This window comes from Chaetura pelagica, unplaced genomic scaffold, assembly GCF_000747805.2.
Source record: "Chaetura pelagica isolate M959 unplaced genomic scaffold, ChaPel_1.0 scaffold90, whole genome shotgun sequence".
NCBI classification, from domain to species: domain Eukaryota; kingdom Metazoa; phylum Chordata; class Aves; order Apodiformes; family Apodidae; genus Chaetura; species Chaetura pelagica.
The window spans coordinates 274,969-289,550 of NW_009953496.1; the positions used below are offsets into that span (position 1 = coordinate 274,969).

General features: G+C 35.5%; 1 protein-coding gene across 3 annotated transcripts in view; it reads right to left on the reverse strand.

The window, feature by feature from the left end:
* The window catches only part of FAM184A (family with sequence similarity 184, member A), a 46,007-nt gene that overhangs the window by 21,862 nt on the left and 9,563 nt on the right, over positions 1-14,582 (reverse strand). For all 3 annotated transcript variants that reach the window (XM_009999090.1, XM_009999088.1, XM_009999089.1), the window contains exons 5-8: positions 12,631-12,753; positions 9,270-9,431; positions 7,433-7,558; positions 7,087-7,233 (exon numbers count right to left, since the gene is read on the reverse strand). In XM_009999090.1, coding sequence (XP_009997392.1) covers positions 7,087-7,233; positions 7,433-7,558; positions 9,270-9,431; positions 12,631-12,753 — 558 coding nt within the window. The remainder of the gene's footprint in view (positions 1-7,086; positions 7,234-7,432; positions 7,559-9,269; positions 9,432-12,630; positions 12,754-14,582) is intronic.

Sequence of the window (14,582 nt, forward strand, 5' to 3'; positions counted from 1 at the left end):
AAATCTGGTTGAAATATTATTAAGAAATTCCATAAAAATTCAAAACATCCTCATGGCTACTTTCACAGTAAGTGCGATGATCTGGGCAAAACGTTATGAGAACCAGAAAGAATGCAGGCATAATTATTACCCTCTGTACATCTATGGGGTAAGTCATAAGAAAAAAAAAATTAAAAAGGGAGAACATGTTTCATTGCCACTCTCTTTCTTTATGCTGATATTCAAGTTTATTAGTTTATGATACTATTGTGGTATGAGAAACCCTTGCTGAATTTTCTTTGAAATCAGATTTCACAGATACAGGATGTAGAAATGAATTCATTTGTTTCTTGCAAGTGTAGGAACTTTGGAAAAGACATCTTTACTCAGTATGTATGCATTAGCCATCCTGGTTTCACCTGATCATGCTGTATCATTTTTCAGTAGAATATTCTGTTTTCCACCCTCAGCATATGCACAGCTAAGCATCAGATGTAACCAAGAGAATTTCCCCATGACTCAAAAGAAACAGCAGAGGTTGCTGTGTCCTTAGAACTCACTGATCATTGCAGGCCACTCAGCAGGACCGAAAGACCTTGCACACAATACGTGGGGAAAGATTATATTCCCACCTCTATTTCAACATCTCTCCTAGAAGAGCTGTGTTTTTCAATTTAGTTGGACCAATTTGTATTGTAGTAAAGCATAGATTTAGAGATTTGGAACTATGCAAGCCTTGGGTTGCTTACTGTAATGAGCAATGAGTTCGTGTTGCTATCACAATGACTGTCACAGGGGTCATACTTGTTGACCAAATGGCATAATTTTCCTCAAGTAGAAAATGTACTGCACCACTGACACTTGCACATTTTCATTCAGTTGCATTATTTCCTGCAGGATGTTGGCTTAGTAGATTAATGGAAGATCTCTCATTTCATTGTTTCCCTTGGCTAAAAATTACTTTCAAGCAGATTACAGAGCCTTGACACCAAATCTCAGCATTGGTCTTTGTGTCACCTGAAGATCAGTTATGTAACACTTTTTTTGTATTGATATTTCAATGTCAAATTGCATCAAGATCTGACTTCAGTATACAGTTTACTGCATTTTCCAAATACTGCTGGCAATAGGAATTCTTGTGTACTAAGGAAAGTCCAGCTTATCAAGGCAGAGCTAGATTGCTATGCAGTCTTTGCCTCATGTAAAGAACAACCTCCAATAGAACCTGCTAACTTTGCTGAAAAAGAAAATCTGTGTGCATCCATCAGAGGCAAAAGAGACTAATTTCTGAGATGCCTACTGAGGCAGCTGAAGGTACCTCTGGTGTAAGCCCGTTTTATCCAGCTAATAACAACAAAAACAACAACCCCAAAACTCTCCCTCAAGATACATCCTTGGTTTGAAGAGAAAGACTGATTTGTCAGCAGATACAGGGTCTCTGGCTGAGCAGTGCTTACATGACAGATGACTCTGCAGAGATTTGGAAAGCAGCTGTTTCCTACTACAACATTTTGTACTTGGCTTGGGGCTTGTGATATGCTAGAAATAGAAGAGCTGCATCAAAGTTTACACTCCTTGACTGGTAAGAAAAAGTAGCATTGAGAGCCCCTTCCCTCTCTCTCAAAATCCAACAGTTTTCTACTGAGGAAAACTAAGTATATATAAGGCATTCTGAAATACAGAACTCTGGGATCTAATTGGTCCCAGATTTCTACCTGTTTTTGTAGCAACCCTGAGTGAAGATGCTGTGTCCTGGCAATCACAACGTGAGGTACTCATCCTGTTGCTTGGAGCTCTTCTCTTTTCCAGTTGCAGGAGTCTATCAAACTCCTAGGCAAAATGCATAGGCATTTTGACATTTTTACCTGTTTCACTTTGAATCTGACAAACTGTAGGTTCAGTGGTCAGGGGAAAAAATAGGATAATTTGAGTTTCCTGACAGTTTCTTAAGTTTTTGGAATTGTGCTAAAGCTTAATTTCATTTTACATATTTGTCATAATGCTGTCAGGATTTAAAGATTATACATGCATCTTAGCTAATCCTTACTGGAGCACAGAGGCATGTGTCAAGAAGAGTCCTTAATGTAGAATTTTTTCATCTGATGAATTTCAAACAAATTTTTGCCACACCTAATAAGTCCTTTCTCAATCCTCCCAGAGTCCACTGTTTTCATTGATTTTGAACTTATGCAAAAGTTACTTGACCAACTGTCTTCTGGGGAAGAGGCCAAGGGTAATGTTTTAATGCTAAATTCTTGCCAGCCTTTATTTTACATTTAAGGGAAAAACACAGAAAGAAAATTAGCATTTTATTTGGGGAATGGTATTACTGTTGAATTTGCTTAAATTTCTATTTACTAGTTTTAGAAGTGCAAGCGTAATTCAAATATCAAATTAAACTAGTTTCTGACCCATATGTCATTAATTACAAACTGTACTAATAATTTAATGTTCTTTTCATACATTATCAGGTAGAATTAAGTCTTTCAGTCTCCTCCAGACTTACTAATTCAAATGCTGCCAAACAAAAACCGGTAACACTCAATTCCAGTTAGAAGTTTATGATCAGATAGATACATTTCTTTGGAGATGAAGATAGTGTAATTTCAAACGTAAGCCTAGATGTATTTTTAAATTTAATTAACCATCAAGAGAGAAAAAAATAAAAGTCCAGTAACTCCTCTATTATTTAACAGAGCAACAACACTTAGATTTGTTAGTATTCTTACAGTATTGCACCTAAGATACTTTGAGAAATCAAATTTCTTCTGTTGCTTTCATTTGTCTTTATTGCTCTTAATTGTAAATGGTCTGAATTTCTTCTGTTACATTCATAAACTTTAAGAGTAAAATAATGAAAATCATACAGGATGGGCTGAATGGGCTCATCATAGCTAAAAGCTCAGAAAAAGAGATAGTTATGCTGAATGTTAGGCATTTGTTTTCAAGTTCAAGACTCAGACAAATCTAGTGACTAATGTGGACAGAATAAATGCACCAACCTCTCTGCAGGATCACATCTCTACATAGAACAGGGAGACCAGAACAAAGGGGGATTCTTCATTGAGAGGTGCAGACAGTCATGAAACAAGGGGAAACACCCTCAATAGACGGCCCTCTGAGGGCTGCAGTGACTGTGGATTACACAGTTATTCACATGCTCACATAGAATACTTTTTGACTTTGTAAAGGATAAGTTTCCCATCTTAGAACACAGGAGTACTGATTCTTCAAAGTCAGTAGTGAGTGGCAGGGTGTGTACAGCCACTGGATCTCAGCACAAACCCTCAAAGCTCGCCTGATTCTCTGTGAGGCCCACAGGAGTTGCAGCACAGTCCCATTGAAACCACAGTTCTGAGTGTTACAGTCACTTCTGCAAAGTTTCCAAGAGCTGCACCCTCAGGAAAACAATGTCTACAAATTAAAGAAGAGACACAGAACCTTACTCTGAACTGCATTCCAGGTGCCCTCTGTTCTTTGTTCCCTCTTTAGTATGATTTTTCTTCTTATTCTTTCAGATTTCAGCATTTTAGTTTTCTAAGTGTTTATAAAATCTTGCCCCAAATCCTTTACCATCCACTAGATGTCATGACAGCATTACTAGTATTATTGAATACAAGAATGACCACAGAATCAGGATGGAGATCTTGGAATTTACTTCCTCTCTGTTTCTGAATCGGAAACCTCTACAATTTCTTAAAAAACTAAAGAATTTCTGCAGCAGGAAAAATAAGCAACAGCTAACAAAGCGTATGTAGTATACTTTTGTCCCTTCTCTCTGTACTAATTCCCATACTTCCATTAATAGAAGATGATATCTTCATGTGCAAAAAGTTGACAAAGTTAGAGAGAAGAATGTCACACTAATGCTTGATCACATTATAGCATGAAGCTATGTAAGAATGGACAAAAACTGACAGAAACATTTATTTTACTGGAACATATGTTTTACTGGAAAATAAGACAGAGAACCAATATTTGCTCAAACATAGAAAAGCCCACCCACTATCAGAATGCTTGATTCACTTTGCAGAAACATTTATCACAAGAAGCAATGGGTAAGAAAAATACAGTCTTAACCTGCATGTTTCAGTGCCCAAAATTGAAGGTCGTGCAACAGAGAGGCAGAAGAGAGAACATGTTCATGCTTTAAAAATGAAAATTCCTGCTATTTCCTCCACAGCTGAAGCCTTCTCAGCAGTAAAACGTTTTTAAGAAAAGCATTAAAATCCCATTACACAGCTAAGAGAAATGGAAAAGAGTGAGCACATCTGAACTCACTACATATTTCATTAAGAAAGTCTCACATGGATTGATGGAGAAGGGCTTAGTACAATTTACAGGAAAAAAAGGAAAAGCACTTTCTTTTTCAGTTTTCTAGAACAACTTCTGAGATAAGAGCTACACACTTGGTCTCTACACACTGATGTAGTTAACCTGCCAACCACAGTTAACTGTAGATGGTAAGTGATGCTTTGCAAATGTAGAGAATGAGTTCAAGCACTTTATCAACTGAATAGCATTTTCTCTCAGGAGAATTATTTTACTCCTAACAAAGCTATAGTGTTGAAATAACACTAACCCTACATGCATTCTATGAGGGACCACTTAGCATTAACAGTATAAAAGCAAAACTATTACCTTTGACCTCATCTATCAAATGTCAAACAACTAGTAGAAGGTAGAAATTTTTAGATCAGTATAACATAATTAAAAGAAAACAAACCTGCTTAGTACATCTTAGGGGCATATCTTTTTTTTTGATTGAATATATTTTTATTTTTCAAAACTGTTGCCATTTATATCTATGTCTTTTCATTCAGTTTTTCCAGCACCAGCTAGGAGCATTTATGGTGGTTCATAGTGGTTAACAGATCTGTTTTGCCTAAACTAGTTAACAGTAGGCTGGACATGAATCAGCAGTGTGGCCTAGCAGCAATGAATGTCACCAGCAAACCAGCAGTTTGAGGAAAGGGATCAGTCTTTCTGACTTAGCACTTGTTGCACATCACCTGGAGGGTACACTGTCTCCTCCTCCAGTTTGTTCAGCTTTGGTAGCCTATGTTGATAAACTTGACGATGGTTCAGTGAAGAGCTGCCACTAAGATGGTGAGGACTGGAACATACATTCTTCTGAAGGAACTAGGTTTGTTCAGTCTATAGAAGAGAAGGTTTTGTAGGACATAACAGCTTTCCAGTACCTATAAGGCAGTTACAGAGAATGCGGATCCAGCCTTATTACAGTAGTGCAGAATAGGACAATGAGAGAAAATGATCATAAACTGAAGAGGTTGAATTTAAATATTTTTAAAAGCCACTCTGAGGATAATTAAGCAATAGAAAAGATTAGCCCTAGAAGAGGCTGTGGAATCTTCATCTTGGAGGTTATTCAAGACCTGACTAGACAAAGCCCTAAGCAACCTGGTTCAAATTCAGTGTTGACTGATTTGAGCAGGAGGTTGCACTAGACGACCTTCTGAGGTCTCTTCCAACCTAAGTAAGTCTACGAGTCTGTAATTCAGCTGAGTGCAACTCTCAGAGGCTACCCTTTGCGTACTGCAATCAGGAGAAACTTACTATAAAGCCATTTCTCTAAGAGTTAATTACTCACCTTGTCCGCCATGGTCTGAAATTCTTTCTTATCCAGGTGTAACGGATAAAATGTAGATTCTTATGGAGGGAAAGCTAAATCCCCTACCACCACCAACAAGTTTTCAGTCTTTATGAAATACCTATCCAACTCAAACAGTGGTATGGAAAAGCAACGTCTGGATTTAAAAAAGTAAAAACGTGAAGACTCCTGTTGTTTAGCTTCTTACTAGTTCTCCAAACACATGCTGTTAGGAAATGGTGCAGTTCTTTGGTACAGTAAAAGGAGTGAAGGAAAAAAAAACAACCAACAACATCCATTTTGCATGTATAGACCATTTCCATTGTCTGCAAATTCTCAAGTAAAAGTCTCTTTATTAGAGCTGACTGTCTGATTCCAAAATTTTTTCCATATGCAGAAAAACTTTTAAAATTTGAAATATAATAATTTCCCATATTGAAAGTGTAGGTTAGATTTATTATGGTATTTTTAAAAGGTAGAGATAAATATTTTTAAAGTATGTTAACACTACAGAGAGTTGAACATACCCCTTTCAAATTGTACTTTCCTAGAGAAAATGCTGTTTATAGGTAGCAGGAAAGAGAGTAAATGAAGCTTGGGTTAATGCAGTAAGTGAAACTTAACATCAAAGAAGCCTCAGTCTTATTACATTCATGTTGTAAAAAGTAATGGACCTAGAACTTTGAAAACCTTCAGCTTTTATGAGCCTAAGCCACAAGATTTTAGGAGCTTAGATCTCCCTGTCAGCAAAACACATTGTTACGTGTTCCTATAAGAAGCTGTATAATCAAGTGCATGTTCAATTATTAGACTTTTCAAACTAAAGATATTCCACAAACACCTGGGAACTGGAGTAATTTAATGAGTTGCAAAATCTGTTTCTGTTACTTCTAAAATGTATTTGTTCACTATCAGCTATTCTTTCAAACCGTAGTCAATAAAATTGGTTCTCTGGCATTTATAGTTTGGAAAAAAGTACAAAGCAAGTATTTTCTGTGAATTATGTAGCATAATTCAGTTTATAAAGATAAGTTAAAATTAAGAACTTGGAATTTATTAAAAAATAATTCCAAAATTATTTTCAGAATTGCTTAAGACATAGCTGTAAAACTGAGAGATATTTTTTTACTTTTCCATCATTTGTACAGTGGCATTACTTTAACAAGAAGTGATACCTCATCACTGGTAAACATTTACAATAGAATATGTGGACAGAATAAAAAAATCTTATAGTGAAAAGATGAAGCTGTCAACACTTTCCCACTCCCCCCAAAAAACCCTGTAAAAAGTTTTATTCACATTTAGTGTAAAGAAGGACATGAATATAATTTTAAGGTCTTTTCATTTATTACTCAAAAAGTTAATTGTTTAGGTTTAAAATGCTTTATGCTAAAACTTTTCATTTCAAAGTCAGATGTCGCAATAAATTTCATGCCGTTAAATCACCTGCAACTAAACTATAATGACCTTCCAATTCTCAAAGAGCGCGTAGTTACCTGGTCTAAAAGATCTTCCACTTTTTTTTGCCATCCATCCCTTGCTGCATTTTTTTCACGTTCTTTCAGCTGCAACAGCTGAGTCATGGCTGCCTTCTTATCCTCTTCATGCTGGAGCCTCAGCTCTTCACGAAGCTTATTACATTCCTGTCTAAAAGCAAAGGTAAAATAACTAAAATGCAGAGGACCTTGTGCAAGAAGTGAAAAGAAATTAAGAACTCAGTAATAATTGCAAAAGCTTAGATAATAACAAAACCCTTTGTTTTACACATCATTTGGTATTACATTTGTATGTAATAAAGACTTTGTTTCTTCTTTAAAGAAGAAAAAGGAAAAAAATTAACACTTGCCGAAGGTTTTCTGTCCACTTTATTTCCAAGTCACGAGCCATTCTGTCAACTTTGAACTTCTCCTCTTCTCTCATGGCAGCAATCATTGCCTCGTGCTGTTGTCTCTCCTGATCTAGTTCACCCTGCAAACACAAACTTCACAGTGGAGACTTACCAGCAGCAAAAAAGCATTTCAAACCTTAAATCAATGCGTTTATAACAACAACAAAAAAAAGTCAGTTACAGTTGGCTCAGGAAACTTGAACTATAACTTTTTCAGTGTGAAATTCCTAATTATGCACAATTACTGCCTATACCTCTGCTGATATTTCTTACTTGGGGAATATAGTTCTGCATTCCTATAAAAAGCTATAAAAAAGCAATTTTCCAATAAACCACTCTGGAAAGAATCTCAAGAGTTCAGGTTCTCATCAGGTTCTGTTCAGTGCAGGATTAACTTCAGAATTAGAGCACATTGCTTAGGTTCTTGTCCAGCATGTTTCGGGTCTTTTTTTTAAAAAATCAGCAAATATTAATTACTTTAATTTCAAAGCTTGAGCTATCTGGATTTGATACGAAATTCATGTATCTTCTTTGTTTCTTGACTAGACTAACGAGTTAGAAATAAACTTTCAGTCTGAACACAGAAAAAGTTTTGGAATTGATATAAATTTCTGTCCAAATTTTACCAGCTAGAATAATATTAGGTAATACCTAGAATTCATACCTATAGCAAAGTTTTTTCAAGCTGTGCTTGCTTTGTTCTTGAGAAGCAACATGGTTGTCTACATTTAAATTAAGACTTTCTAAAGACAGAATTCTCCTGTAGGATATTTTCATTTATATATATTAAAATCCATTCATATAAATGTTATTGCCAGTGACCTGCTATATATGAATCTTTAAACGTTATATTAAGTGAAGACAGAAAAATGCAGTAGTTCATATGGACAACTAGAGAAATTATTAAAAAAAACAGAGGAACTTATAAACTGTAACAGGGTCCACATCTAATGACCACAGCTGAAAGATTTTTACTTGTTTTTCCAAAAATCCAAACAAACATCCTCCTCTTGCAGGCTATTTTTGCTAAGAAAATATCAACAGCACAAAAACAGATTCAGGGAGATTTTTATTTTATTTTTTTTTTTAAGTATTTGCTGTTCTACTTCAAATATTGCAGTGATCTTGCAAATGTACATTGTTTAGTGATGAAAAAGGAAAGGTTATACTTAATATTCAAGTCAATGAGCTATTGACAGATTAACTGACAGTTCCAGTTCCACCTAAGCCAACTAAAATGGCAATATATTTGTGGTTAGACCAATTAATTGCTTCAATTGTATAAAGTGGTTACATTTTCTGGATGACAAGTCTGCTACCTTTCAAGTTAACATAGTGAATACCTTCAAACTACTCTTAAGCATCTTCTGCAATCCTAATACTAGTGTAAGACATCCTCACTTTATGTTCTCATGAAATTCTGCTAAGCCTCTGAAAAATCCAACTCTGTATACATTTTGTATGGACATATTTTGGAAGTTACAGTTTATACTAAGGACAGAAAGATATGCTTGTAGCAACACCCATTAAATACTAGAAGTGTTCTGAAAATAAACAAAAAAACACCCCAACCTAAAACCAATGAAAAAGAAAAACCAACCTATCCAAGTTTTTCAGGGTTGCTTGTTTCTTTTCCTCTCTTTGTTTGCAATAAAGAGAGAAATATGTTTAAATGAAGCCACACGTAGCTCCTTCAATAATGTGCATGGAATACTTCTTGCCCTTACAAAAACAAACCCAAAATTGCCGTGACCGTACTTTGCACAATTTATCCTCCAACATCACGATTACCTCAACACTATACAATGAATCGGTGGTCTCTCTCAGTCTTGCTCTAGTCAATTCTAGCTCTTTCTGGAGTATTTCTTGAGCTTCTTGAAGACTGGAGATATGTCCCTCTGCAGTACCAAGGCCCTGTTCACTTTTTCGTACTAGGTCTTGCAGACGACACACCTATGACAGAAAAAACCCATAAACCTGTAGTTTAAATAATTATTAGTAAGAGCAGCAAAGTCATCCTGGATTCATTTTCTTCCCAGTGATTTCTAATTCCAACCTAGACAAATTTTTATTTGCAGTCTGTTCTCTTTTAATATCACTTAATGTTTCTCTATTAAAAACCAAATTCCTATAGTATTGTAAAAATCTTTTCACTGAATCATTTGATTTTATGAGGTACAAGTGCCTCAAAAAAGGACTAACCTTTGGTTTGCAGCTATTAACAGGTAAGAGTTGTACCTACTTTCTGTTTGTTAGCATAATGATATGCAAATTTTATTTATAATATACACAGGGGTGCACACACACATGTGTATATATATATATACACACATACACACAGCCCTCTCAGAACTCTCTTCCTTTGTATGCAACCCATGAAGTGTTTAACAAGAGGGATGATTCCTCTCCTCTCAGCAAAGAATCCCAAATTTCTTTGGCACAACAGAGAAAAACTAATATAAACTTCATCACTTCTCTGTGTTCCTTTGCATTGTATGCAAACAGCTAGTAATTCCCTGCAAAGCCTATTACCTGAAGGAGAATCTCTACATCACAAACTGCCCCTAAGACTATATCGATACCATCGAAGCACACCATTGACTCTGTATCTGGTAATAGTATACCAGTTGCCAGAGATGTGAACAGCAGTCCTGCAGATCTAAAGTATATGGAAACATGTAGGAATAACACTTAGAGGACTTAGGTCTGTTCTACTAATGACAAAGCAATGCTGGAGGCTGTTTAATATGATTCTTAGTAATATAACTGGAAATCCTTTGCACAGAGATGACCAGTTCTTAGACTACTCTGCCAAGGGACACAAGCAAGGAATCTTTCTAAAAGCTCTTGACTGGTCAAGAGTGAAACAAAGAGATCTAGAATGTAAACAGCCAGCCTCATCCTAAGAAATGTGCAAAAGTCAGTATCTTGTCTTAACCTGAACTCTCAAAAAAATCTCTGACAAGAATTTAAGATTATGCTGTTCTTAAATAGCTTGGTACTAGAAGTGAGCTGAATGAGGCTTCAAACTTTCCCATCCTTTAGCCAAGGTAATTACTATTAAAAAGTCTATCAAAAACAAGAGAATCACATAGGTTCAAAGCCAAGGGATTTTCAACAGGGAAGCTAGAACAAAGCTGCCATCTGCAGAAAGTAACAAACACATGCTTACTGTTAAACGAAGGCTGTAACATAAAATAAACAAAAAGGAAGCAGCAGTAGAAATACAAGAGCTAAGCCAAATTTGTGCCAGACGTTTCACAGGGAAGTTTCTTCCAGGTCAGGGAAGACATTGAGAAGCTGTTGTCAGTTGTCAATAGGGATCTAAGACTAAGCTGTGGTTACAAGTGAAGTATTTGTCTCATGTGCTCACGATAAGCACAGTAGTAAAATACAACGTGCTGCCTCTGTACTACATGGATTTACAGACCACCCCACATTTAGTATCTATACACTTTCTCTCATTTTCTCAATATGCAAAATACACTGAATTTCATTTATCCTGACACAAGAATATATATAAGATCAATTCCTAAGTAACAGCTGGTCCTAATTCCTTATTTTAAGTTTATATTACTTATCTACTCCTTAGCCATGCCTCTTCTTAATTGAGTATGCTGGTGGGTTTTCCAAGACTGAACTTGGTGGCAGTTGGATAAGGTAAACTAACTCTTAAAACATTTTACATTATTTCCTTCAAAGAAGGAGCTTATTACTTACAAACCAGATAAGCTGATAAAGAGTAACTAAATTAAAACCTACAGTATTGAATTACTATAGAACAGTAATAGTGCTCTCCTCAAATATAATCCAACAGTAAGGAAAGTTAACATACAATAGAAGCTAAAGCAAAAAAGAAGTAACTGAACTTTCTGCAACTTGGAATGAAAAATAAATCTGTGTGTGATTTTGTTAACATAAAACAAATCAATTTTAACGTAGGTAAGCATACTGTTAGAAGAGCAAGAGCATCTTCAGCTTCAGTTTGCACCTTCTCAAAGTCTGAAGTACCAGTACTCAGAGGAAAGTACAGTCTCCCTTTCAACAGATACTCATGTCTGATTCATCAGTAGTCCTGCTGAATTCTAAAGACAGTAGGTTCAGCTAGTTTAGTAGTATATAATTTCTGGTATACACATTTATCTGGTAGATACTAATCTGAAAGTATATATTAGTGTCTTGAAACTATAATAAAGTATATGTTCTTAATATACACTTCAATGTATTAACGTGTATTAATATAGTATTGCAGTGGTATATTAATGATAAAGCCATATATTATATATTCACATATAAAAATACATACTAATATAGTAATTTGATATATACTTTCCAAAGGGCAATCCTTCCCATTTATCAAAAACAAGCAGGTTTTTTTTCTAATGCACGTTTACCATTTGTGCAAGTTGCAAGCCACCAGGATTAGACAAACAACCATCTCCAGAAGTTGTATGATATAGAAAATGGTAAGGAAAAGTTCTGCTGTAAAAAAAAATTACTTAATGCTAAAATCTGTCTTAAAGCACACACTGAAATAATATGTATGGCTTGTTGGACAATGAAGCTAATTAATTGTTTTCTTGAAACAAGGCAGAAGTTTGAGACAAGAATACATTTATGGTTTTGATTTAGTTTAAAAGTTGTATTATGAAAAGGTGTTGATTTCAAACTCAAAAAATTAAAACTGTATTGAGGTACAATACATTTAACATTGATTGAGTACATCAAAACACTGCATGTCATCTTTTGATGGAAACATATGATGATCACCTGCAAGTCAGGAAGGTGACTAGAATTCACAGTATGTCAACTGTAAATAAATATGGCTTTAAATATAGTTAATTTTCCCTCTGTCTCCTGACATATTTTGTGTAGAGGTCTGTGTACCTAATGAGAAGATAAGCAGAGTTAGAACAAGAAAGGCTGTTTCCCCCAACTGTTTTGTACTTCAACTTGTTTTGCAAGGATAATAAGAATCAGTGCTCAGAAGCAAGTCAAATAAGTTATGTTTGAGTAACACTGCACTCTAAAGAGAAATAAAGCACTAAAAAGACTAGTCCTAGCTCTGTACTGGCTTCTAAGCAGATCATTACGGATGAAATGTGGTCTGGTGCACAGGCCCGTTGGGTGAGAAAATTAAGTTAACCCTTGCCTCCTGGTTGGCAGAAGTCAGTTTCGTTGTCAGCTCTTCCTTCAGGTTTTCCAGCTGCTGTCGGAGCTGATTCTTATCACCCTCCAAATGCAGTTTCTCCTTCTCAAACTGCTGCTCCAACTCCTTTGAAAATGAGAAGGATGGAAGAAATATTAAATATTTGTCATCCAATCATCTCCAAGTAAATGTGTACCACGTGAAAATTACTCCTCCTGGCATAGATACTCCTGGTCTCACACAAGAATTTTCTTTTCCCTAAAGTGTTAAAACATGAATATTTATTTCCTTTTACAATTGATGCTTTTTGTCAGTTTCTTTTCTAATTTAACATCCTTGATTAGTCACAAATGGGACTTTCTTGTAAATCACTAGTTTCACTTTCCACTTAATTGGTACTTTACTCAAAATCATTAAAACTGTATCTACTTTCTCAGATTTTAAATCTACATTGAGAGAATGCAGAAATTTTCACGTTTTTATAAAATTACACTGATAATATGCTTAATCTTTAGCCTTTACCAATCTATCTCCTATACACAATCCTCACAGAAAACAGCAAAGCTTAAAATCCAGACGGAGCTTTTGGAATTTTTTCAGGCTGTTACAATCAATGAAAAAAAGCCCCACACTGTATCTATAAAATTAACATAGAACCAAAATAAATAAAAAAATATTATTCAACTATACGGAAAAAATCAAATAACACCTCTGTTTTCATTTGATCTCTGTGGAGTAATGGGCAAATTCTGAAAACAACTCTGTTGTCTGAATTACATTTCTCTTACATGAGTCTAGTTTGTACATGTTATAAGCATATGTTGGAAACTTTTTTTTCTTTTTCTTAAGGAAAACTACAAAAAACTACAACTTCAACTTGATTATTATTCAGAATATATTTTCAGAAGAACAATTTCTGCCACAAAATACTTAACATGAAACATTTTAAACTAAGAGTTTTCATTGCTGTGGGTTACATTGCATAATTTATTATACTACAAAGTCGTGTTGAAGAAAATGAAGCTGCCAGGTAAGGTACTCCAGAGCCAGGAATTACAAGACTTCAAGATTTTCTATGCAACTACAGAGATCCTTTTATTAACTCCCTCTTAGGGATTAGCTGTAATGCAAGGCTTACAGTTGATTCAGTGCCTCTGTCCAGCCATGGGCTCAGTTTTTTGAGAAATCAACAGTATCTCAGAAACATGATGAAAATACATAATGAGAGCAATGCAGAAAACAAGAAGTACAACTACAGGCTTTGGTAAGATTGCAGAGACGGGGAGAGTTAAGAGCTTAAGAATTCAAGAGGAAAAAGAATGTCAAGAAAATATATAGAAGTCTAAGGGAAACTTCAGAAAAGCTGGAAGGCAGCAACTTTGTGTCATCCAGCTCATTCCAAGAAGCAACAGGAGCCAACCTTTCCTTATCCAAAACCAGAGACCCCTTAAGTGCTTTCTGGGGGTGGTAAGCATATTAAGCCTAGTAGCTTGTTAGTTCTGACATGCCATTAGGGTGTGCAACAGGCAATAAATGTTCATGGCAGAAGCTGGACAGAGTGACAAAGCACTTGCACTTCCCAGAATCCATTGCTATACAACAGGTGTGTGTTCCTTCACCGTGCCCAGACCAATCACCACGTGGGACAAACCATGCTTGCTAAATCAATTTTGCTCCTTCACACTGTGAAATCTGCAATCTGCAAAATTTCACTGGTTCTATCTATTCAGACCCTATTCTGATAACTGAGTCATTAGGTTTTTTATGATACTTGTCAGTACAGCTGTGCAGTACTGCAAAATTATTAGCGGCTCTATTTTCATAATCCTTGTATAAACTGATGCCATTAACAGCTCATTTTATAGATGGAAAAACTGAAGCAGAGAGATATATTTAAGCTATTTCTTGAGTTCTATTATCATTCTTTAGAATTTTCTTCTGATCCATTTTTTTCA